Source organism: Tachysurus vachellii, chromosome 1, assembly GCF_030014155.1.
Source record: "Tachysurus vachellii isolate PV-2020 chromosome 1, HZAU_Pvac_v1, whole genome shotgun sequence".
Taxonomy (NCBI): Eukaryota; Metazoa; Chordata; class Actinopteri; order Siluriformes; family Bagridae; genus Tachysurus; species Tachysurus vachellii.
The window spans coordinates 24,873,048-24,899,876 of NC_083460.1; the positions used below are offsets into that span (position 1 = coordinate 24,873,048).

Sequence of the window (26,829 nt, forward strand, 5' to 3'; positions counted from 1 at the left end):
TTCTGCTCCTGAAGGTCTAGACATTTAGCTCGTTCTTTAATTTCTAGGAACATATCTCAGCATACGGGTTGTAAAAGAGCCATTTGGCAGAAGATAAATTCTGCCTTTTTCAAGACCAAAAAAGCTTTGTAACTCTTTGCCAACTCAGCCATGGTTATATTTAAATCAAGAGAATACTGAAAATAAATATTGTACAGAAAGTAAATAATGTAAAGTTTTGTTACTATGACTGCATTTAAAGTGTTTACACAAGTTTTCCAGGCACAAGCTCCTTGACTAAACTGTTGTAGAGTTTCTACTGAAATCCTTTTCAGTACTATGTTTTTGAAAACTGGGCTATATAAATAGCAGGTGATGAATAGGAATGACAGAAGGTAAACTGGAAAGGGACACACTGTCTCATAAACAAAGCAAATATGTAAAACAGACAGAATAATCTAGTTGGATCCAAGCTAATTTGATAATAACACAACACAACACATCTATCACAACATGCTGAATTATTGAGTTATACAGAAATCCTAAATGGAAAGTGGAAGAACAGGAAATATGATGTAATGATTTCACAATGCTGAGACAAAGAAAAATGAGATTCAATGAGTGAAGGCACATTTATTTTCTGCACCTACAAACTGGAACAATAGATTTACATCAGCACAGACAGGCAAGATGAGAAAAAGAAAAGTATTAAAAAAGAAGTTTATAAAGAAAAGTAATATGGCATATACAATGGTATATTCAATGCTTTCTCTAAGATGGAAAGTTGCTTTTCTAAATACCATTTTAGTTATTATTGGTAATGGTCATTTTAAAAAACTGTCCACTGCTCTTTACTAACTTCATGGACGCATGACTCTAAAGCAATCCTGCATATATTCAATGTTAGGTTTTTGTACCAGGTCCTAATTCAACACAGACCCATGGACCAAATTCCTGGTTGTATGTTATGTTACATGTTATTAATTAATTAATTCTTCTTATTAAAAGTTGTGTGCAAAACTTTTCATTATTACTTAAATAAAACATAAAGGCTCTTCACATAAAGGCCGTAAATAAAACACAGCATAAAATTTAAACGTGGCTTTTTTTTTTTTTTTTTTGCCAAATAAGCCATAGAAGATCTTAAATCCAGATAACATTGTGCATATATTTATGACGAGAGTTTACAGAAAAAACAAAGGTGTGATTAAGTACCTAACTCAAGCTATTTCAGTGAATTTATAGAAATGAATTGTTTGGTGAATGAATAAAAAAAGTAATAAAATAAACATTTTTACATCATCAGCAAATTTGGCTTGTAGATCAGAAGGATGAAATGATCTCAGAGAGCTAACTGATATTTCTTTCTAAATGTTTTAAGGTATGGGTGTGTATGAAAACGTTTTAAATACCAGATCTGTATTGCTGTAATGCCTGGGAAGCTATTGCGTAATTTGACAGTCTAGGTAATATCACTTATTGTCATACGCCACACCACTGTTGTATCAATAGCCGAACTTAACTCTAACTGTAGCAGTGATGGTCATACCATAAGGAGAATCCAGTGATTACATCAAACGCAGCCAGAGTTGCTTACGGACCCTTTAATGTGGTGGTCTGTCAGTTCTGTCCATGGTGTAAACAGAAAAGGATAAAAACCAACACGAGGTCACACTGCTGACTGCATAATACTGTGCTGCATACAAGATATAAAGCATAAAAAGCCGAATATACACAATTTCTGTCTTAAAGCTGACTGCATCGCACTGCGCCGCATTGGAAGAAGTGCAGCATGCGGCCCGAACAGGGGATAAACAAAACCGCTGAAGTAACGCGTTTGTTTCAAAGACACAAATGTTGCTGTAGTTTGTTCAGCATACTCTAATGATAGGACGGTCAGACCTTTCATAAACACGAATGGTGATGAAGGCTGAAAAACAGGCTCGAGCGTGACATCACCAGGTAGCTTTTGCTTCAGACACATCAAGCAAACTAGAGTAGCTTCATGCACGAGCCAACATCCTGCATGTGGCTGAATCGTTTCAGGATAGTAAATACACAAACCTGGGGAACCGAGACAGCACAAAGGCTAAGAGAAAACCAGTGAAATCGCTCAGCACATAATGTTGGCTGTATCTCGTGGGCCGCTGGACGGAGCGCTGCCTCTTTTCATCCCTGTCATAACGCTGAATTTAGCGTAATGTTGACATACAATACAGCGTATGACCTTCCAGGCCCGAGCCGCCTGCAGTCTTTCAGTCTCGCGCGGATCTCTTGCACTTCAAACACAGAAGACGGAAGCAAAGCGCATTGTTCCGGGCGGCTCATTACGTCCCCCCGTCACAACACATCCACCTGTCCCGGGCGCTCGCCTTTCGACTCCATTTGCGCTGTCGCTTCAAGTTTGCTCGTCTCCTACGTGCAAAACAAACATACACACAAACAAAAAAACTCACCCAGAACACCAGATGATGTTGGCTGGCACGAGGCGCTTTGCTCCGTCTTTTCGGCTTCTGTGTGCGCGCGGTGGCGGTAGCGCGAGCCGTCGGGATCGGCACCGTTACTGGCGGAGGCAGCGTCGGGCATGCTGCTTAAGCGGAGACTGACTGTTAGGGCTTTTATTCCAGAGGAAAGGGGAGGGGATGCAGCAGTTTTCTAGTCTGTAGAAGCATGCAGTGAGTGCTGGTTCGGACCGGTTAACGGGGGTTAAATTAATAAGAGCATGAAGGGACGGTTGTGGGTCATCCTGCTTTGTTGGGGTTTAGGAGTGCAGATCCACCGCTTTCTGATGAGCACAGGCTTTACTATGGAGGAGGGACAAAGGAGAGAAGTGACACATCGTCTCTCTCTCTCTCTCTCTCTCTCTCTCTCTCGCACACGCACACACACACACACGTTTGTCTTCCTATCCTTTTGAGGACCTTCCATTCACAAAATGATTACTGCAGCTAATCGGTTTTATGTCTACACTTAAATCAAACTCAACTCACCAACCAAATGGACAAACAGATACACGCACAAATAAAAAACAGCAGCAGCAACAACAATAACAACAATTTCAAAAGCAATTTTTTTGTATAAGCATAAATAATAATAATAATTGTATAATGTCTACATAATGCCAAAGCATCCGTGTGGCGAACATTTGGTCCCCACTAAGATGTAGGAGCGCGCGCGTGCGCACACACACACACACACACACACACATATACATACACATACACACACACAGAGCAAATGAGCTAAAACCAAGTTTCCCTTTACTTACTCCCTCACAGGAGCAAAACATTTATGCAGTTCGATTTTTATTTGATATAGACTACATATGCGAAGCCGATCCTTTCATCACTCCCTGTGGTCACTAAACAATGAATTTATTCGTATTTTTCTCGCCCGCATTTATGTCGTTTAATGAAACGCATCACTGGCATCATTGCAGAGCTAAATATTAAAACTTGCGTGACTCATTCCACAGCAGGTGCGTTCAGTAAAACGGTGGCGCTAATGAGAGGCGGACTGTGACATGATAAAGAGCTGTATATGTCATATTATATCATAAAGTAGTAGAGTTTCATGATCAGTCACAGAAGCACTATGGCACGTGCAGTGATATTAACCTGCTGTATAAAAGCACTATGGCACGTGCAGTGATATTAACCTGCCGTATAAAAGCACTATGGCGCGTGCAGTGTGATGCTACTGGGGCTTTATTTGGCAGTCATTCAGTGGACTGGGATATCTAAAATGCTCACTACAGAGAGGACCATACATATTTCTGTTCCTATACCTAGTAGATACAAACCCTCCCCTTACTGATGAGAGGAAGTCAAGCCATGTAATTTCTGCTTACTCACTATCCTCATGCCACACCACCTCTGCAGAGAGGTGCACCATGCTGAATGAGCTCTGGGATGTTGCTATACTCAGTTTATTGCTCATGCGCTTTTGGTAGAGTCTTATCATTTACTGCTGGCAGTTTATTATATTTTATTTTTGGCAATAAGTTCTCATAATATTCACCTGAGTAAACCCATGAGATGATAAACATTATTATGATAAACGTTATTGTTTAAATATATAAGCAATTACAATATATTATTAATAAAAAAAAGAACCTTAATCACAAATGCCATTAGATATTAGTCACTACTGAATTGTTAAAACAAACAGAGACCAGATGCCCAAGTCAATTGAACTCAGCAATATTAAGAAGAGACATTGCATGCAGGGGCGTAAATGCTTGTCCTTTTTTTTTTTTTTAAAGAACCGGATCTGTCCATGTTTACATTTGCAGTGTCAATACGGAAGCTTTATGATGAGGCACAGAGGCAGGGTTAAATTTAATTGACAGCATCAACAACGAATTACAGTCGTTTATTAGATTACGTAATGTCGACGCGCACCAATGATCTTCACGGAAAACAAAACAACAGCAACCTCATTGGATTTTAAACGGGAAGCTTGGCTTTCACGTGTACGTGTTGGAGGATTTTTTTTTGTAGTTTCTACTCCATGTATGCAGTCTAAAAAGTGACACGATGTTAAATGTAACTGCAAATGGTGTAACTGGAATAATATTTTCATATCTCAATATAAATCAATGAGTATCCTTAGTGAGAAAGCAGAAATCTACCATGACGCTTGCCGGCTGCTGGAGGATTGTCCTCTTTAAAAATGTCATAAGGTTTGTGAGATCCGTTTGTGCGGATTTATAGAATGTATCTGATAAAATCCAACCATTATGACATTTAAAATCCCCGGATGCCGACAGCGTTCATAACCCTTATGCAGAATGTTCATGTGTAATGTTCCCCAGGCCAAGAGCGTACCTCAGGTGTCCTGTCGTCTTTGGTCAGCTTTGCAGTGTTAGATTTCTGTGCAGCAGTCCTGTCCCTTTTGGCTCTGAGGACACGATCTTCGCGTTGTCTTCTGGAAGAGGTCGGTGTGGAGTAGCCGTGGTGCGTGTGAGCGGACCAGATGCATCCGGAGCTCTGCGCGCTCTGACCGGCCTGAAGCGCACGCTGACCCCCCGCACTGCGCACCTCCGCAGCATTACACACCCCAAATCTAACGAGCTGCTGGACCGCGGCCTTATCCTGTGGTTCCCAGGTGCGTGATCATGGATCGCGATTTGTGCGGATAAGATTTCATCATTTGGGGGACCTACACAGCATTTTTTTCTGTATGGCTGCAAATATGTTGTACCATTATAAAATCTGACAGCTTGAAATCAGTAATGGAGGATGTGTGTGCAAAAATATCCTCAATATCAAGTTAGCTCTCAGTGAGGATGTCTTGATCCTGATTAGGGTCACTGTTAATCTATACCAGTACCAGGCATACACACACATACATACCCACACACACACCCACATTCACACCTATGGTATTTCTGAGTGAGACACCATTTCTCCTACTGTCATATTTTTATGAAGTATTAGTTGTTTTGTGTAAAATCCCACACAGATAAGGATTGAATCAGGATTCCTGGAGCTGTGATGTGGCAGTGCTCACAAGTTAAGGCTAGTTGCCCAAAACATTTAGTAACCAGAAGGACCAGATATGGCTGCAGAGGCATTTTACGCTGCACTGCTGGCTTCCAGTAATACTTTTCGCTTCATATTATAATCACATTAAATGTCCTGGCTTCATAATTTTGGAGTAAGGGTATGCAGACTTAATTGTATGAATGAATGTATAAGAACCAGTCTTAATTGATTTCTAACTCTTGACTTAACATTCATAATAAAAATCATAATCTTAATCATGCAATTAAAATATGCTCTACACCGCATTTAATACACTGAAGAATGTTTGCGGTTGGTTGATGTGGTTTAATATTTGTATTTTATTGGGCAAAAATGATTTGCTGCATTATGTGAATGTTAGAAAAACCTTCACTTATCTGTGCCAATGTACCAATTCTCTAAGCACTGTGTACGTTTTGTGTTTCCATCAGGCCCTCACAGTTTCACTGGAGAGGACAGTGCTGAATTTCACGTACATGGAGGACCTGCTGTCATTAGTGGTGTTTTACAAGCCCTGGGTATGAATTGTAATGCTATGTGATTACTGAATAGGTAGCATAACTCATGTGTTTTATTTTTATTTATTTATTTATTTTTTTGTGGACTGGGTGCTGTGTACATTTCTAACCACAAGATGGCAATAACAAGTTATCCCAGTATTCTTTTGTATATATGAATCCAGATACTGCAAGTCTCAAATACACTTTGATCTTTAAACTTATTATTATTATTATTATTATTATTATTATATACAGAGGGTAAAATAAGTATTGAACACTTCACCATTTTTCTCAGTAATTTTATTTCTAAAGGTTTATTGACATGAAATTTTCACCAGATGTTTGTAACAACCCATTCAATCCACACATGCAAAGAAATCAAACCATAGATGTCCGTAAATTATGTTTAATAATGTTAAATTACACAGGGAAAAAGTATTGAACACATGAAGAAAGGGAGGTGCAAAAAGGCATGGAAAGCCAAGACAATCAGTAATTAGAAAGAAAAACTTAACGGGCCCCTTGTCAATGCAAATTAATATCAGCTGGTTCTGTCCAAACTGATGGCCTATAAAAAGGTCTCGTTACCAAGGTATCACACAAGAAACATCTCATGATGGGTAAAAGCAAAGAACTCCCTCAAGACCTTTGCACCTTATTGTTGCAAAACATTCTGATGGTATTGGTTACGGAAGGTTTTCAAAACTTCTGAATGTTCCAGTGAGCACTTTTGGGGCCATAATCCGTAAGTGGAAAGAACATCATTTCACCATAAACAGGCCACGACCAGGTGCTGCTCGCAAGATTTCTGACAGAGGAGTGAAAAGAATTATCATAAGTGTTGTCCAAGAGCCAAGGATCACTTGTGGACAGCTTCAGAAAGACCTGGAATCAGCAGGTACAGTTGTTTCAAAGAAAACAATAAGTAATGCACTCAACCGCCATGGCCTGTACGCACGCTCACCACGCAAGAATCCACTGCTGAAGAAAAGACATGCTGAAGCTCGTTTAAAGTTTGCTGCACAACATTTGGACAAGCCTGTGAAATACTGGGAGAACATAGTCTGGTCAGATGAGACCAAAATTGAACTCTTTGGATGCCATAATACACACCATGTTTGGAGGAGAAATGGCACTGCACATCACCCTAAAAACACCATACCAACAGTAAAGTTTGGAGGTGGGAACATCATGGTGTGGGGCTGTTTTTCAGCATACAATACTGGCAAACTTCATATAATTGAAGGAAGGATGAATGGGAAAATGTACAGAGACATTCTTCATAAAAATCTGCTGCCATCTACAAGCAAGACAATGATCCCAAACACACAGCCAAGGAAACTCTAAATTGGTTTTAGAGAAAGAAAATAAAGCTGCAAGAATGGCCCAGCCAATCACTTGACTTGAATCCAATTGAAAATCTATGGAAAGAACTAAAGATCAGAGTTCATAGAAGAGGCCCATGGAACCTTCAAAATTTGGAGACTGTTTGTGTGGAAGAATGGGCCAAAATCACACCTCAGCAATGCATGCAACTCGTTTCTCCATACAGGAGGCGTCTTGAAGCTGTCATTACCAACAACGGCTTTTGTACAAAGTATTAAATATGTTTCAGTAAGCGTGTTCAATACTTTTCCCTGTCATTTAACATTTTTAAACATAACTTAATTTACGGACATCTGTGGTTTGATTTCTTTGCATGTGTGGATTGAATGGGTTGTTACCAACATCTGGTGAAAATTTCATGTCAATAGCACCTTTAGAAATAAATTTACTGAGAAAAATGGTGACGTGTTCAATACGTATTTTACCCGCTGTATTTTTTTTTTTACAATTGCACTTTAGGTAGTCTGCCTGGACTGCGACCTGCCGAGGCGGGTGAGTTTACTCGGCGTGCGTTCCATGCTGGAAAGTTGGATTTGACAGAAGTGGAGGGGCTTGGGGATTTGATCCACGCAGAGACAGAAGCTCAGAGGAGACAAGCTCTTCGGCAGATGTCAGGGCACCTCGGTCGCCTTTACAATGAATGGAGTCAGCAGCTCAAGCATGTATGTAATGTTTATAAAGTCAGTACAGCACAGTCAGGTAAAATACTAGGTCTGTATCCTTGTTTAAACATACAAACAGTAATAATTCTATGTTAAGGATATTTCCGTTAGTATGTCTGTGGTTAAGAATAATATTTTTCTACACTTTGATTCTTGGAATTCTTTTTGAACCATCAGTTTTGTACATTGCAAAACAAACTGTATTTTTCTAAAATCAGAAAGCATGGGGATTAAAAATTTTCACTTTTGTATCACCTCAGTGTCCGTAAAGTCTCAGTCTCCCAGTCGTAATACTGCGAAAAGTACTGGTACACTTTTTACAGCAACCTTAAACAGCCCTCTTTGCTTTGTTAGCGCCTCTCATACATCAGATTGCACAGGAAATGTCTGCACTAATCACTTAAAATATAAAAATTATAACAGCAAAGGTTTGACAGGAGGACCAGATGGTATACACCCTTCAGGTTCTAATTTAATCACATTCACCAAATTATGGTGTTTCTCTTGGAAACAGAAACACCAATTGAAACTATTTCATGGTTTCTATGGATGAAAACTGCATATGAAATTTTTTCATGTCGTCATGAGCAACAAGATGCTTTTAGTGCAGTGATTTATATTAAGTTAAGTATTTTATTAAGTACAGCAGAATGCCAGAAACTACCTTACCTACGAGAACGGCAGGAAAAATAATATTAAATCCAATTTAAGATTTACTAATTTGATTTATTATTAATAATGAACATTTTGTCCTCCTTGCAATGTACAGTACTTTATTAAGAGCAAACTTTGGTTGCTAAGCAACATAACTGGCAAGGACAGAACAGTGGCCCTAGTGTTTAAAACCTTATGCATTTACGCAGTATTCAGTTACTGTAATGTGTTCACGAGTGTGCATATAGTGAGGACTTTACAACAGCTTTCGATGCAGAGCAGCCAATCAGATTTTTGAAACAGAAGTATATGTTCCGAGGGTCTCAATACACAGAGGAAGTAGACAGGTTTTCTTTTCTTTTTTTTAAACTTGTTTTCTTTAGGTCTTTGATAAAATAATTTTGTCTTTGATAAAATAATAATTCATAATTGAGCCAATAGCTTACTAAACCAATAGGTGGCAACGTTTTACTAAAACTCTAAGGGGCGTCCTAAAAACGTATCACTTGCATTAAGAATGCAAGTGTGTTCATGTTTGTAGGTGCACACATTAACATGTTTTTGTGTGTATATAAGCTGAAGAGACGTGATATGCCATTTGTAGAATTCCAGGGTATTTTCCAAAAAGTGTGTGCATATGCATGGGGTGTATGTATGATGTGTGTGTATGTCCCTGCTTGTCTGTGTACTGCCTGTTTGTGTTTGTGTTTGGATCTTATCCATAACTGTTCAGTAGGTGAGGCGCATAGCTCAGGAGGCAGGAAATCCTGTCATGGCTATAAGCCAGACTCTCTTGCGTTCCTGAGTGACTTGAGTGGCAGCGTGGCTCACTGGTCTCATACTGAAGAATACTTACACAGACTTCAAAACACGTTTTGAGTGGTCCAGCGGAAAGCCGGCAGGAGCTTTACTGATTGATACTTGATTAGTGACTTTGCAGATTAGAAATGGCCTGGGGAATAATACCACATATGCTGTTCTTTAAGTCTTTCAGATGTGGCTCAAATTTGAACGCTATTTGACTGCTGAATATTTTTACTATTTTTAAATGAAATCAGAATATTTTACTAAATCAGGTTGTATTTTTGATATTGGTTTTATTTAAACTGTTAATCATGAGACCAATATTATTATATGATCCTTGAGGAGTAGCTTTACCAATCAAAAATCACCTAAAGGGCTTTTATTTCAGCAGCAGTTTGCAGCTTAAGTACATTATTGTACACTTTTGAACAGTTTGGTTCCTCTTTTCACTCCCCAGATCAGGCAGTAATGTAGGAGTGAGGAGGTCAGGGGTGTTGGAGTTGGAGTATTCCAGTTTATTTCAAAGGCGTTCAGTGGGGTTGAGTTTAGGGCTCTGTGCAGAACATTTGAGTTCTTCACACACCAACCTTCACAAACAATGTTTTCTTGGGGCTTGCTTTATGCATTGGACCAGGTTTGAACCTCTTCGTTCCAGTGAAGGAAAATTTTAACACAACAGCATCTGATTTTAACTTTGTGGTAACAGTGTGGAGAAGAACCAAATGGCCATGTACTGTAATATATTTCTTAACACCTTAGTTATCTCATTTAAATATTGTTTTGCTGTTATTCAGATTGAGAACTTTTACAAAACCAAACATAATCATCAGTGTTGATTTTTCAGTTATTTTGGTTTTAGTGTGTTAAAAATAAAATGGTATTCCAGAAGTAGGTGTGAGGCTGCCATGATAAGTACTGTAGCAGCAGTAACAGTGCTGTTGCTGGCAACGGTTGTGTTTTGGGGTTGTGTAATGTTTTTTTTCTGTTTCCCGACCTTTCCTGGGAGGTCTGCAAAAACATCCCACCATTAGCTTGTGTTGATTAAAGCCAGTTTGTCAGTTTTCTCTGCTCTCACAAGGGCCAAGGCCTAGAAAAAAAGAAGCTGTTGTGTAAATGACATCACAAGTGAAGTACAAGTGAAATTTAGACAAGAAAAGTAAAATCTTTTAATTTCGATTCATTTCCAGTCTTAAAGTATTTCAGGAATGGGTGGAATGTTGAAATTTGAGTTTTCAGAGAACTGGCAAAATTTGTAAATAAGGAAATCTCATGCATCTTTTTATATTGAACGATAATCAAACGTGTTTTTTGTTTTTAATTCCAGTGTTTAGCGCACATGGAAGCTTTCATTGACTTCAGTGAGGGTGAGCTCATAGAGGATGGAGTCTTAAATCAAGGTGCGTCTCCATATCATTGTGCAAAAAACACTTTAAGGCATATTTTCCCAGTACAAATTGGAAAACTTCCTGTTTGCATCACAGAGTCTGGTTCACAACCACTGTATGGAAATATTATTGGAGTCCAAGTGCTGAAATGTCAGTTTCCTTTTGGAGACAAATGAATGTCTCAAAGCAGCTTTGTAATACAGAATAACTTGTGCTCAGTATACCTGTTATCATTTCCCCTGCATTTGTATTCCCCTGAATTTGTATTGTTTTTGTGTTGTGATGTGTTTCTCAAGAGAATTTTGGGATTTTGTACTGCGTCAAGGAACAAAGCTGTCACAGACCATCTCCTTCCTCTGAGTGACATCAGCTTGGCTGGCAGTGGCTAGAAGCTATAATGTCAACGGAAACTGGCTTTGAATTGAAGTTTAAGAGTTTTTTCTTCACATCGCATTATAAATAAGAATTGGCAGGATAGTCTATTTGTTAATGTACTCTATTATTATTTAATTTGCATTACCATCTAAAATGTTTTAGCACTAAGAATGATAATTGGCTAAAATTTTAATTCACATTCAATACAAAAAAATTAAAACAATAATATTAATAATATAAACCACCCCAAAAAAAATCATATTTTGAAGCTTTTTTAAAAAAAATATTTTATTAATATTCCCGTTGCGGCCGAAGGTTTGTAGACACCTGACCATCACACCCATATGTGGTTCTTGGAAGCATTCAGTTGTATAGGATATGTTACAGTGTCCCTTTACTCACTCTAAGAGGCTTAATCCTGGTCTGGCATGACAACGCTCCCATGCACTGTAAAAGAACTGACCTTAGCGCCACTCTGAACACCTTTAGGATGAACTGAAGTTAAAATTTTGTTTCTGGATTTTTATAAATCTGCTTTGTGAAAAGATTCCTGTTTTTTGTTGCTGTCTTGTGCATTATAAGATGCTTTTCCTCTCACCACAGTTGTAAAGAGTGATTATTTGAGTTAATCTATAGTACCAGCAAACATGGCACGAATATTCGTTCGAAATGAACATTACCTGAACCTCTTGACTTGCATAATTTTTATAAATTGTGCTGCTGCTACACGAATGCCTGATTTAGATAACTGCATGAATATGCACGGGTGCTCCTAATAAAGTGGGCAGTGAGTGCAGGTATGCCAGTTGTGTTTGAATGAGTTAGAATGACAACGGAATTTGCCAGTTTGTATTGCTGAACACAAGTGCAGTGTATCAGAGTAGTGAGCATAACTAAAATGCCATGTCACCTAGTCATGTCTGAACATTTCAGAATAGAATGCAATCAGAAAAATTAGCGCACACACAATCTAATCTGTTTGATTTTTCTAATATTAAATTGGAAAATTTGAACTTGGACTCCATGTTGTATCCCTAGTAATAATTCTCATTAAAACTGTGATGTTTAATCTTCTCATGCACTGCATTTATGTGTATCCATGTAGTGGACATGGCAGTCTCCAAGCTCCAAGCGGAAATAAAGGAGCATCTTTGTGATGAACGGCGGGGTGAGCGACTGCGCAGTGGTGTACATGTGGTCATAGCAGGATCCACCAATGCTGGCAAGAGCAGCCTTTTCAATCTACTGTGTAAGAAACATCCCATGGCATTGTTGTCCTACCTCTCTATCTATCTATTTCACTGTTTCTCCATATATCTTGTTCTGGAAATTATAGATGTGTATGAAAGTATCAGTTGTGCATCTTTTAAGCAAAGCTTAGTTTGCAACTGTACGAAACAAGGAACAAGGAATCTTTCTTTCTTTCTTTCTTTCTTTCTTTCTTTCTTTCTTTCTTTCTTTCTTTCTTTCTTTCTTTAATAACAGAATTACTATTAAACATTTATTATTTATTTATAATTCTATCTATCTATCTCTGTCTGTCTGTCTGTCTGTCTGTCCTAAAACTGCACATTAACTTTCAAACATCACTTTACCCATCTATTTGCAATTCAACTGAATTCATAAGCATTCAAAATGTATGCATATGAATCTCCAATATGAAGCTCCATCTATCCAGCTACCAGACGTTTGCTAACATCGGCTGGCTGTGTTAATAAATGTGGCCTGTTGTCTTTCCTAATGCTAGGTTAGACTAGCATTTCCTGTAGCTACCTTGACTAGCTAGAGAACGTCAGATTCTAGTGTGATCTGTATATCTAAGTAATTAAAAGTTGGTTATTTATGAGATATTTTACTTTTTGATTGTTAATTAGAAAACCGAAATAACAGTAGTCATGCATATGTTTATGGTAAACAGTCTACTTTGTTTATAATGGAACTGGTCTTCTCACAGTTTTATAATAATTAATAAAGGTTTTTTTCCTCATGAAATCATGACATCAGCATTATTTAAAACATTTAGTACCATTTTTGTTGTTCTTCCTACTTCATTGGATCAAAGTCATTAATATGACTTTGAACCTTGTTAAAATATCTTTGTTTCTATCAGCTAACAGCAAAACCTGACAGTTATCCCTTATGTTTGATAACACAGTTTTTATTTCTTTTATTAAACACCATTGTAGCTAGCAATTCTCCACCCCACAGGAATGTCGAAAATGTGCCAATTAGTCATTGGCAGAGCTATCACAAGGTACAGTGTGGAGTATATTGAGTCACAGTCTGTACTTGAGTCGAATGTCCTGTTGTGACGTGTTGGAGAAATGTTCAGCATCATCTGTTTGCAAACGTGTTTCCTTATACATCAGGCAAACGATTCTCAGACTAGAGGTGAAATCCTGTAATTGTTTTATTAAGTAGGGTTAAGTTCCCTTTTCAGGATTTATTAGGATAAATTGGTGTCTAAAATATCACTAGTCATAACAATGTTAGGCAGTAATTTCTCAGGGCACGTCTCCTTCCTCTGCCTCTGTAACATTGTAAATGAGCAGGAGGAGATGATCATGGAGTGCATCAGAGTTCAGGAAACTGCAAAGGCAGCTCAGAAAGAGCTTATCCATGCAAAATGTAAAGGATGCTGCACTCTGCATTTCTAGCCCTGTGCTCATATTTTATTATAGATGTATACGGATGCTCTGAATTATTTAATATATTCTAATATTGTCAGGTTTTTACCTTTTGTTAAATTTGCTGTCTGTAAAAAAATATGGGGTTACTGGAAGTAAAATGACTAATAAATTAAAAAAATAAATGAGACTGCTCAAGTTTTTTTTAGCAGTACTCGAAAACGTTGAAGGAAATTAATAAATGATAAGAATACAGAGATGTGAAGCTTATCTATTCGCTCTAGATAACGCTGGAAGTGTTTTCCATCTTTGGCACACAGGGCAGTAATGACGGTAGCGAGGGTTCAGAACATGGTGTGTGGATATCGCTGGGTTTCCTGCCCTGAGTGACCTCCCTTCATTAGTTCTCATTTTTTATTCCTGTTATTGTTTCCAGCTCAGACATGTAGAGCTTGTTCTTTTTTGTTTTTGTCATTTAGACTGGGACAAAGTGTTTAAAAAATAGGACCTAACTGTTATTCTGTGTTCTGTTCAAAATAAGGGGAGTTGTGCTTCTTTTCCTTTTTGAACTCTGTATAGTAGAATGTATATAGTAATATTTTTTTATTATAAAGTTTACAGAAACAAACAAACCTAAAAATATTGAAGATATATATGTACGTATATACATCTAAAATCACACACACATGCATATACTGTGTACTATAAGAACAATTGTGTGCGCGTGCGCGTGCATGTATGTGTTTTTTTTTTTGCACAGGCCAACGTCCTGCAGCTATTGTGTCTCCTATACCAGGGACCACCAGAGACGTTGTGGAGACGCCTCTGGACATCGGAGGATTTCCGGTCCTGTTGAGTGACACTGCAGGTTTGAGAGAGACTGATGACAACGTGGAGCGAGAGGGTGTCCAGCGTGCCCTTAAAAGGTAAAAACACAATGTGGGAAAATGGTGAATAATACAATACTGATTCTAATTTGAACCTAGTGCTATTTTATAAATGTAAACATTTTTCAAATGCAGAGTGGAAGATAACAAACTCTCTGCCTTTTCCTTAGTGTTTGTGGAAACAATGACTTAAGTTTCATCTTGGTTATATTTCCTGTGCTCTGCCTTGGTAGATCGGATGAATGTGCTCTAGGCTATGCAGTGATCTACTATTGGCTATGCAGTAATGATGTAATAGAGATCCAACTTTAATGATTATCAGATGAGATCACAGATACAATTTATTTGTATAGCGCTTTTAACAATTGACATTGTAACAGAATAAATGAAACAGAATAAATATAATTTTTAAGTTTAAAATTAGGTCACTATTTGTCTCTAACATGTATCCTTAATGATCAAGCCTGAGGTGACGGGTAAATATATTCATACACAGACACAGACAGCTGGCTCCACTGTTTATATTTTGTAGCATTGATGAAGAGGAATTGCACAAAATGTTTCATACAGTGGGGATTAGTGTGAGACACAGTAATTAGAGGTTAGAGATCATAGCTTTATTTGTCCGTAATGTAAGAAAATCACATTTATGCAGTATGTGTATCTGCAGTACGATGCAGAAATTTTTTGACTAGCTACTAAAATCAGATCCCACACAGTTAGTGATATTAATCTAGTACTAGTGTCACTAAGGCCACGTTCACACTGCAGGTAAAATGGCCCAAATCCGATTTTTTTGGGGTCAAGTGACCAGGTCAGACTTCTTCAGGAGTAGTGTGAACACTCAAATCTGGCCCAGATCTGATTTTTTCAAATCAGATCTGGGCCACTTCCATATGTGGTCCTGAATCAGACCCAAATCTGATCTTTTCCAATGTGGCCGCAGTGTGAACAGCCAAGGCGGATTTGATGCGACTTTTACGTCAGTCTACATCGACATTCGTCACAATTATGTGCCGGCGAAAACTTTTATTTTTTTTTTTTCTTTTTGCGCCGCCGAAACCTTTTTTTTTGCGCCGGTGAAAACGTGACACAAACGTTACTGGTAACATGTGTGTTAAGAGTGTTATATAAAGTGGTTACGTGAACCAGCTCATAATGCTTGCATTGAATACGTCACATTATAGAATTACATGATATGTTTGCTTGCACCAGATGATACAATACTTCCTCCATAATCTCGCCAACTTTTTAGCGCAACGGCGTGCTGCGTGTGACGTCATTGTTATTGTTCGTTTGCGCATGCGGGTCAGTTCGAAACAGCAAACAGTTCACACTGGTATCTGATATAGGCCACATTTTAAAAGGCAATGTGAACAGCCAAACAAAAAAAATCAGGTCTGAGCAAAATATCCGAATTGAGCATTAAGACTTGCAGTGTGAACGCGGCCTAACACTAGTTAATGTGACATTCTGAAGTACACAAACTGAGGCGTATAAAAACATATTTGAAAATTGAATTCAAACTACAAACCTGAAGGAAAATGAAAAAAGTATAAATGATTACATAAATTATTAATTAAATGATAATCGCCAAGATTTATTTTCTAACCATAGTGAAAATGAATTGTCCTTTTTTTAAAATTTTGTATAGGGTATAATATCTAAAAAGTCTTCTGGAATGAGCAATGTGCCGCTACAATCTGAAATTGTATATCAAGTTGAATTTGTAGTTATAATTGAATTACATTCAACAAATGTAAATCCATCCAAATGTGCAAAGATGCAAATTTCGTTTTATTATAGTCAAGTGTAGATATCTCAGATTCAGTTTTGGAAACATAATCCATTTTCAATTCACTGAAAAAACTGAAAATTAATGATTTTTTTTGCCTCTTTCATCGACATGCACATTCTCATTTTGGTTAATGCATTTCTGCAATACCTAAAATGCCATTCAGTTACACAGTGATGAAGGCAGCAGTGGGAATTAACCCTCATTTCTCTACCTGAAAAATGTTGCAGCATCTCTTTAGTCTTTTAGTCAGTTCTTACACCTTCTCATCTATACACGCTGCTCAAATCAATCAACTTCCAGTGTTCCAACTTATACGATAATCCCATTCTGCAATGAAGCCGTGGTGATCATCATCTGGAAGGTAAATTTTTAACTAGCTGAGCTGGTTGCCGTCCACGTTCCCAATTCACAGTGCAACTGTGTCGTATAACTATGTTGCATATTAGAATATTGAGTCCAATTTTTATCTTTTCTTCTTCTTCACTGGATTTCTCATTAATATGATTTTGATCATTGCTGAAACATCTTTGTTTATAGGTTCTAACAGCAAAACCTGACCGTTATCTATTATGTTTGATATTATTGATTTATTTTTCTTTTAATAAACACTGGTCTACACAGCTTTGCTAGCAAATTCCCCCTCACGAAAATAATGGAAATGTACCATCCTCCGAAAAATTATTAGCAGAACCTCAAAACACATCACAGATGTTTTATTATAAACACATTTAATGTTGTTCCAGGGTGGAGTTTTCCCTTAAGCTCTGCTTGGACAGTGTACACAAGATGTGCTTACGGTCCGGAAGAATAACGTTTCACTTAGTCATTTGTACTTCCGACCTTGAGCCTAAGTATTTTGTTGTGCAGTGTCCATTTCAGCGAGGAGCAGCATGGCATACAGTGCACTGATTAACTATTTGTTGTTACAATTTTAAACTTGAATGAATGTTTAAAGCAGTATAAATACACATAAGAATTATGGAATGTAATATGAAAAAAAGATCAGTAAATTAAATTGGTCCATGCATCTGTATAAGCTTTGTGTTATAAGATGTTTAATTATAACAGTAGACGACTGTGTAATGATCCGGATCTACAATCTTTAATATCTTTAAACTGGTGACGGATTGGTGATAAAGTTGTCACACTGGTCAGGTCAGAGCAAAAGCCTTTCAGAAAGAAAAAAGTTTTTATGTTGTCTATAGGGTGGAAATGGCAGATCTGACACTGGTGGTTGTCGACTCAACCCAGCTTCCTCAGGAGCCTCAGATGGTGCCAGGTTTCCTGAATGACTACCTCAACAATGTGCTGCCAAAAAAGCTGGAGAAGGATCACGTGCCTCAGTGTCTCCTGATTCTCAACAAAAGTGACCTACTGCCTAAAGAAAACATTAGCATCATCCAGAGGGCCCTTAGTGACCTATTCATTGAGGCTTCAGTCTGTATTCTGTCATGCAGTACCAGAGAAGGACTGTCTGATTTCTTGAAACTCCTGCAGGAGAAAGTTAAGACAATGTAAGTGGAACAATGTGAGGTTATTTCCCTGTGTTTTTATGCAAATTTGGATTTGCACATAAGCTAACCGAAATGGAAATATCAAGTTAACCTTGGTTATGGTGGAACCGTCAATATATTCATAATCACATCATGTAGTGAAGGGTTATGAAAACTTATTCAAATATATAATTATGTAGCACACTTTCCTTACTGTTTTGGCTCTGCTGTTTGCATTTTGGAAATTCACTTAATGTTGCACTTTATTGTGCTCCTGAGATTACAAATGTAAATTATTCTGCCTTTATTAGAATTTGTAATCGAAGTTGTAGTTGAGTTAAATTTGAATTGAAATTGAATTCTGTGGCTTGAATTCTTGTGCAAAGTGAAATTAAATTGACAGTTTTAAGGTAATCAGGTGTAGAACATTCTAATTAGTTTTTGGCAGCAGAATCCAATTCAGATTCATGTTTTGAAACTCTAAACACATTTAATCTTCACCATTTTTGTATGGATGTAATGATTCATGTAAGAATGTAGAGATTTTGAAAGATAAATCTGAATTTGAAGAGCAGAATTTAAAATCGACTGTGCGGCAAAAAGCTGAAGTTTTCTCTACCGGAATATTGAAAAATGCTTAAAACTACATTCCATCTATGGTACCAAATTTCAGTTTAAACTACAGTAACTACAAACCTTAACTTACAGATAATACTCTACCGTTTCTCCTTCGCTTCCAAGGTGTGCAGATCCGCTGGTCGGCAGCCCAAGTCTAACTCAAACTCGCCATCGGACTAACCTGCAAAAGAGCATTGAGGCCTTGAGTCAGTATTATAAGTACAGAGACATGGACCTGGCGCTGGCAGCAGAGGGACTGCGCTTGGGTCTTAGCTGCTTGGGTAGAATCACTGGCAAGGTCGACACTGAAGAGATCCTGGATGTGATTTTTAGAGATTTTTGCATTGGGAAATAAACTTCAGTCCTTATGTTTAATGAATGTTTAAACCACTTCAATGAAACCACTTTAAACACAGCAAATGCTGTTATGTGATTCGACATCTTTAAAGCAGGTGTTATGTGGAAATTGTGTGTAATTTTTTGTAGATTCTTTAAAGAAGATGATTCTAGCCTTTTTTGTAAGATTTCACTGGTAAAAGAAAGCAAATGAAATCATTTTAAAATAATCAGTTAGTTTGGTGAGATCAAAGAGAACTTTTGTATTTTGTATTAACTAGAGAATGTAAAATTCTTATACGCTGCTCAAGCGGTCAGTAATGTCAAGAAATGCTGTTGCTAAGCAACTGAGAAATGCTGATGCTAAACTAATGATTTAGGTACCTAGCACATGTTTCATACAATATCAATATGAAATGTCACTGTACATTAGATAAAAACATATCAACACCTCAAATGAGCTGGAAAAATTACTAAAAAAAAGACTGTATATGACTTTACTGTAATTGCTCTTGGCATTAAATCCAACTTTGATGGGTGTTTTGATGCCATATTCACTGTCTCAACTCATGAATTAGAAGTTATTAAAAATGGGAATGTCATCAGTGCAGTCCATAATAATACGTTGATAAATATTTGACATATGTTGATCAGCCATAATATTAAAACCACTGACAGGTGAACTGAATAACATTATTTTGTTACAGTGGCACCTGTCAAATTGTGAAATATATTAGGGCTCAATTGAACATCCAGTTCTTGGAGTTGAAGTGTTGGAAACAATAGGCATGTGTAAGGATCTGAGTGACTTTGACGAATTTTAATGGCTAGACGACTGAGTCAGAGCATCTCCATAATGGCAGTCGTGTGGTGGTGTTGGTATGCAGCGAAGGCAAGCCGGCAGAGGTAGTGTGATGCTCTGGATCCTGCCGTGCCTTGAGTCCTGGCATTCATGTGGCTGTTACTTTGACATGTACCACCTACCTAAACCTTTTTGCAGACCAAGTACACACCATGGCAACGGTATTCCCTAATAGCATGATAATGTTCTCTGCCACACTGCAAAAAATGGTTCAGGAATAGTTTAAGAAACATGACACAGAGTTTAAGGTGTTCACTTGGTGTCCTAATTCCTAAATGATCATGCATCTGTGGGATGCACTGGACAAACAAATTTGATCCGTGGAGGAGGATTTATCTTACAATTTACAAGGATCTCCTGTTAACCTCTTGGTATCAGAAACCACAGCACACCCTCATAGACATTGTAGAGTCCAAGCCTCGAGGGGTCAGAGGCTGATGGGTGTATGTAGGGTCAAACCCAATATATGCAAAATTGGCTTCATATTTAGCATATAGTTAGACCCAAGACTTTATGTAAACTTTATGTAGTTTATGTAAATTATGGCAATGGGGAATTTAAAAGTGCATAATATTCATGTCTGATTTACAGTGAACATAATACAGTGGATTATATACAAATGCTAAAGTGTTACTCAATAGCTGTTGTTTTTTCACCTTAGGTTAGAAAATGTTTATTTTTTGGCATTTTAGGGGTTAAATTAAAATGCTAGATGTGCCTTTTTGATCCAAGCAAATGTTGTGGATGATCTTTTAACTGTAGAGGAAGCAAACAGCCTAATGGAGGCTCCCACAGGTCTTTGTTCTCCTGTCAATCCGACCTTCATTTGAATATTTATGCTTCTTTGTTGAACTCTTCACCCCTCTGATGCCATTGCCTTGTGCACGTTAGAAAGGCGCTAAAGGCAGCACGTTGTACCCTCACCTTTTCCTACTATTCATCCCAATGACGTCATGCTGTGTTCAGCCCTCTGCAGGACTTTACAGAGGTTATAAGGTCTTGCAAATCACACCACACTGTTTCTGCAAGCAAAGTATGTACTGTACTTCAATTCATAAAACAGATGTTCCTTAGAATAGCAGCGAGACCCAAGTGTTAGCATAAAGAATGAGATGTCCTTTGACATTCCCTTCCTTAAGAATGTTTAAGGTAATATAAATATAGTTACAAACAACAAACATATATAGAAAAGTTGAGGGTAACAGTTGTGTATATGAGTAATAGTTTCCTATAGGGTATAGGGCATTTTGGGTGGTGTCCGTCTTTAGCTGAGTAAAAATGCAAAAAGTAATATAGACAAATTCTTTTTAATCTCAAAACTTTGACTTATTCATGACTCATAATTCATGATATTTAGGTACAGTGACCCAAACAAGTGTTCACCCCTAGTGACTATTTCACTTGCCCTTGTACTTTCTTGTTCTTTTATATACAGTATATATATATATATATATATATATATATATATATATATATATATATATATATATATATATATATATATATATATATGTGTTAGTGTGTGTGTGTGTGTGTGTGTGTGTGTGTGTGTGTGTGTGTCTGTGTATAACCCCCCTGGCAATACATGGTTGTCAGACTGTGTATTTATAATCACACCCTCCAGTGTCACCAAAATGAGGATGAGGTTCCCTTTTGAGTCTGGTTCCTATCAAGGTTTCTTTCATCTAAGGGAGTTTTTCCTTGTGACAGTCACCTCAGTCACCTCAGGCTTGTTCATTGGGGATAAATACAAACATATTTAAATATAAATTTAAATATATTATTTAAATATATATTTAATGTTTAAATATAAATCTAATATTAATCTTGAATTTTTTATTATTCTTTGTATAATATTAAATGTTTTGTATTTTTGTTGGGACACTGTACAAATTGTGAATAAAAAGGAATGCAATAATTTACAAATCTCATAAACTTATATTTTATTCACAATAGAATATAGATAACATATCAAATGTTGAAAGTGAGACATTTTGAAATTTCATGCCAAATATTGGCTCACTTTGGATTTCATGAGAGCTACACATTCCAAAAAGGTTGGGACAGGTAGCAATAATATGCCGGAAAAGTTAAATGTACATATAAGGAACAGCTGGAGGACCAATTTGCAAATTATTAGGTCAATTGGCAACATGATTGGAGCCTCTCAGCGTGGCATTGTGTCTCTCAGAAGTCAAGATGGGCAGAGGATCACCAATTCCCCCAATGCTACGGCGAAAAATAGTGGAGCAATATCAGAAAGGAGTTTCTCAGAGAAAAATTGCAAAAAATTTGAAGTTATCATCATCAACAGTGCATAATATCATATATCCAGAGAATCTGGAACAATCTCTGTGCGTAAGGGTCAATGCCGTAAAACCATACTGGATGCCTGTGATCTTAAGGCCCTTAGACGGCACTGCATCACATACAGGAATGCTACTCTAATGGAAATCACAGCATGGGCTCAGGAATATTTCCAGAAAATATTGTCGGTGAACACAATCCACCGTGCCATTCGCTGTTGCCGGCTAAAACTCTATAGGTCAAAAAAGAAGCCATATCTAAACACGATCCAGAAGCGCAGCCATTTTCTCTGGGCCAAGGCTCATTTAAAATGGACTATGGCAAAGTAGAAAACCTTTCTGTGATCAGATGAATCAAAATTTGAAGTTCTTTTTGGAAAACTGGGACACCATGTCATCCGGACTAAAGAGGACAAGGACAACCCAAGTTGTTATCAGCGCTCAGTTCAGAAGCCTGCGACTCTGATGGTATGGGGTTGCATGACTGCGTGTGGCATGGGCAGCTTACACATCTGTAAAGGCATCATCAATGCTGAAAAGTATATCCAAGTTCTAGAACAACATATGCTCCCATTCAGATGTCGTCTCTTTCAGGGAAGACCTTGCATTTTCCAACATGACAATGCCAGACCACATACTGCATCAATTACAACATCATGGCTGCGTAGAAGAAGGATCCGGGTACTGAAATAGCCATCCTGCAGTCCATATCTTTAACCCATAGAAAACATTTGGCGCATCATAAAGAGGAAGATGCGACAAAGAAGACCTAAGACAGTTGAGCAACTAGAAGCCTGTATTAGACAAGAATGGGACAACATTCCTATTCCTAAACTTGAGCAACTTGTCTCCTCAGTCTCAGACATTTGCAGACTGTTATAAAAAGAAGAGGAGATGCCACACAGTGGTAAACATGGCCTTGTCCCAACTTTTTTAAAATGTGTTGATGCCATGGAATTTAAAATCAACTTATTTTTCCCTTAAAATAATACATTTTCTCAGTTTAAACATTTGACATGTCATCTATGTTGTATTCTGAATAAAATATTGAAATTTGAAACTTCCACATTATTGCATTCTGTTTTTATTCACATTTTGTACAGTGTCCCAACTTTTTGAGATTGGGAAATGGAAGAAAATGAGATCATCAAAATGTGCAAAGCTCATAGAGGCTTAGAGAGAGAAACTCCAAACTGTAAACGCTCTAAAAGGACAATGAACTAAATATATGTAAGTGGGTTGTGAATATCATTTAGCAGTAAAGCTAGTGCTTACAGTTTTTAAATCATTCAAGTTTAAAAAAAAAGCTGTTCTAAAATGTTTACACTGAAACACAGCATAAAGGGAAATAATCACTTTCTGTATTCTCATATAATTGCCTTATAGAATTTTGGACGTGTATGATTGTATTTTCTGGTGAGACATGAGACACGGTTGCAACCATGCACTGTATTGTGATTTCTGGTTGTAAAATAAAAATTGTTTTAGATCAAATAAAAATCCTCTTTTTTCAGTCGTGCAATGAACTGAAGTGATTATATGGAAAGTAAAACAAGAACAGAGACAATTCTATAATATTTTATCTACTTACTGCTCATTGACAAACCAAAATTAAACAAAGTGATTATTTAAAATGATTCTGTCATAAAATAATTGTGATAATTTTATCAACTGTATTTAATAGTATTTACAAAGCACATTGTTTAGAAAATAAACAAGAAGGACTGAAGATGAACATACAGTGTATACTGTATACATATATATATATATATGCTTTAAACAAATAAACAAAACACACATTAAATATTTTAATATCAAGAAATTATGTACAGTTCATCATGTATTATTGGCTCTTGTTCAGATTGTTTTTACCCCTTAGCCTTTGCAGGACATGTAAGGCTATAAAGTATTCTTGCATTGTTAACAATATTATAACTTAACTGAGAAAAAAATTGCTATTAATTAACATTCATTTATAAAGTTCACAGTGAAGTTTATTCGGCCTGATTTACAAAGTAGCCATGGCTATTTTCACACTTCCCTGACAGACTTTTTTTTTTACATTATTATTAATTTGATTTTTTTCCCACACAAAATAGTTACCATCATGTTTAGCATACAGTTGTTTGCTGACAATGTTCATGTACATCCTAGTATATACAACTAATTAATACTGGCACGGTATTATTAATGCCTATGCTTTAAATACTTTTACACTTCACCTTAAACTCATGAAAGTTAGAACCTCAAAAGCACAAATTTTGAGCTGTTCCTCTAAGGCTGGACTGGAGACAAACCGTGTGCCTCTCGCTCCTCACTCTTTAACTGGCCTGTGTGAGAGATAAAAAGAACAAATTACACATACATTTTGATTATTCTGTACTCTTTAAACCCTTAAATCTCAGTTTACTGCCTTATACTGTACATATACAGTATGGAATATGTGTAAGGCATAGATTTAGTTATTGCATGGGTTAAAGCCAGATGTTTTCATTATCAACAAGTTCATTATGAGTGAGAGAGATGACTGTGTGTTTACAAGGAAATCACAATCACGTAGAGGAGATTTTGTAAATAAATTTTTCATTTCTTTTATGAGGAGACTTTTGGGACTTCTTGTAGATAACACCAAGAAGAAAACTGGTAGCCATGTGTACCTTTGGTTGACTGCTCCCTGTTTTGTATGGACCTGCATATCCAGGTAACATCATATCCATTCCGTTCGGTTTTGGCATTGGGGGCTGTGGAACAAATGTAAATTTTTCTGTTTTTGATCAACGTCATGCTATCTCACTGAAAAAATGACATGCTTGAGAAGGTTTAGTTTAATAAATCCAACTGATTTCAAAAGTCTAATAAAGTTATGATAGTTGGATCTATGGAGTAGTTTTCACTCTGTTTCTTAAGTGTATTACAGCTAAACGCTAAACTTACAAAATATGCTATCAAACTGATATTTTAGATCAGGTTTGTCCAATCTTATCTAGAAAGGGCAAGACTGGGTGCACATATTCATTCCAACCATGTAGAAGCCACATCTCATAGTATTTTCAAAGCCAAAGTCAACTGATTAATTGTGTGGATTCATGTGTAGCTCCTGCTTGATTGAAAGGCTTGGATTGGAAACCTTCACCCACACCAGCCCTTTGCGGTTAAGATTGGAAACCCCTGTTATAGATTCTTTAGTACTTAAAGTTTTCTTACCCTTGGGACACATGAAGATTGCAGCATTTGCTTTTCCTGCAATAGTTGTTTCTGGGTTTGCAGTAGTGGCTCCACCAGTCTGTCCTGCACTTGCTGAGCCTCCTGAAGAAGCTTTGTGCACTGCTCAGCTTCTTGAGCACGATCCTGGATGCACTTCTTATTTTCAGAAGTTAGCCTATTGTTTTCAACTTCAATTCGGCTGCTCTGCGCTTGAAGGGTTGAAACTTTATCGCCAACTGAGTTCAAGTAGTTCTGGAACTTGTCTTCTACTTGCCGGGAAAGGTTTGTGCAATTTGCGTGGATCTTCTGCATTTGTTCCTGTTGCTTTGAACAAGTAAGGTGGAAGGTAAAGGTGTCAGGGAAGAGGTTGTCAATCTTGGTTAGGAAAGCAGTCGTGACATCCTGGATGCCCTGCAGCGACTTCACAAAGTCCTCCTTGCACTTCTTTTTGTAAAGCTCAAGCTCAGAAGTCAGATCTTCTTTCTCATTTTTCAGTTTCAGCATGGCCATGTCATGCTTACTTTTATCTTTTAGTGCACTGTCCAAGTCGAACTTGAGGTTTTGAACCGTTTGACTGAAGTTAGTTTGGAGGATTGTATACAGAGACCTCTGCTGTTCCAAGAGAGTCTGTAAGGTTCTCATGTGCTCTGGAGAATGTATGGTTAGAATTTTAGATACAGTGCTAACTCAAGGTTAGACCACAATATATTCTTAATGCAGTAATTGGTGATCAGCAGTCATAACTTACCACTTGTACCACCGCTCTGTGAACATGGGACTACACTCCGAACTAGAGGTGTCTTAGATGCTTGACAACTAGCCTTTGGTTTAAAAAAAAAAGGACAGACACAAAATTTAATGGCCATTTTATCCTACTGCTTCTGCAGTGGTAATAAAAAGACTTTATATAAACCAAAATGAATGCAGACTTACTATCATTTGGAAAAGCTTTGTGTTGTTTGCTTTGGCAGCATCCAACTCTGCTGTAAGTTTCACCACTTTTTTAACCTCTGCATCCTTCTCCGTCGTCTTGGTCTTAAGCTGGGCAGTGAGGTCGGCTTTATCCTTCCTTAGCTTGGCGTTGTCTGACGAGAGCTTGTTGGTACTCTGCTGCAGCTCATCCACTCTCTTCTCATCAGCGCTCTTCTCTGGCTGACCGTACACTAAGAAGAGCACCAGGCTCACGATGATCAAAGACTGTATCAGTGAAGAGAAGAAGAAGATGATGCGGAGATAATACCCACAGCCTTTTCCCTTCGATCTGCGAATGTCCTGAGCCTTCAGTGCCACTTTGGGCCGGGTGTAACTGTTATTGTACATCACTGCAAAAACAGTTTCTCAACCAAGAAGTCTCTAAAATTATGAACAGCAAGCTTCTTAACAATTACATTAGTTCCATGTAAACACTACTACCAGGTTTTGATT

At 37.5% G+C, this 26,829-nt stretch overlaps 3 protein-coding genes across 4 annotated transcripts in view; 1 reads left to right on the plus strand and 2 right to left on the minus strand.

Moving 5' to 3' along the window:
- ano8b (anoctamin 8b) overlaps positions 1–5,054 on the minus strand; it is a 29,645-nt gene extending 24,591 nt beyond the window's left edge. Inside the window, exons 1-2 of the mRNA XM_060879268.1 lie at positions 4,809–5,054; positions 2,436–2,783 (exon numbers count right to left, since the gene is read on the minus strand). Of these exons, the coding sequence (XP_060735251.1) occupies positions 2,436–2,565 (130 nt within the window). The 5' untranslated portion in view covers positions 2,566–2,783; positions 4,809–5,054. The remainder of the gene's footprint in view (positions 1–2,435; positions 2,784–4,808) is intronic.
- gtpbp3 (GTP binding protein 3, mitochondrial) lies at positions 4,409–19,075 on the plus strand. Of its 2 annotated transcripts, none has more exons than XM_060879273.1 (9): positions 4,409–4,663; positions 4,796–5,088; positions 5,939–6,025; positions 7,853–8,055; positions 10,838–10,910; positions 12,379–12,522; positions 14,661–14,826; positions 17,791–18,099; positions 18,820–19,075. In XM_060879273.1, exons 1-9 carry the CDS (start codon positions 4,614–4,616, stop codon positions 19,049–19,051), a joined length of 1,557 nt encoding a protein of 518 aa, XP_060735256.1. In that variant the 5' UTR covers positions 4,409–4,613; the 3' UTR covers positions 19,052–19,075. The 2 variants fall into 2 exon arrangements, with proteins under 2 accessions (XP_060735256.1, XP_060735264.1); XM_060879281.1 differs by having other exon boundaries at positions 14,697–14,826.
- A 4,191-nt stretch (positions 19,076–23,266) lies between these two features.
- On the minus strand, positions 23,267–26,829 carry plvapb (plasmalemma vesicle associated protein b). Its single transcript, XM_060879293.1, has 5 exons — positions 26,338–26,829; positions 26,153–26,225; positions 25,405–26,051; positions 24,858–24,941; positions 23,267–24,530 (listed from the first exon to the last, which is right to left on the minus strand). The coding sequence occupies exons 1-5, from the start codon at positions 26,722–26,724 to the stop codon at positions 24,522–24,524; spliced, it is 1,200 nt and encodes a 399-aa protein (XP_060735276.1). The 5' UTR covers positions 26,725–26,829; the 3' UTR covers positions 23,267–24,521.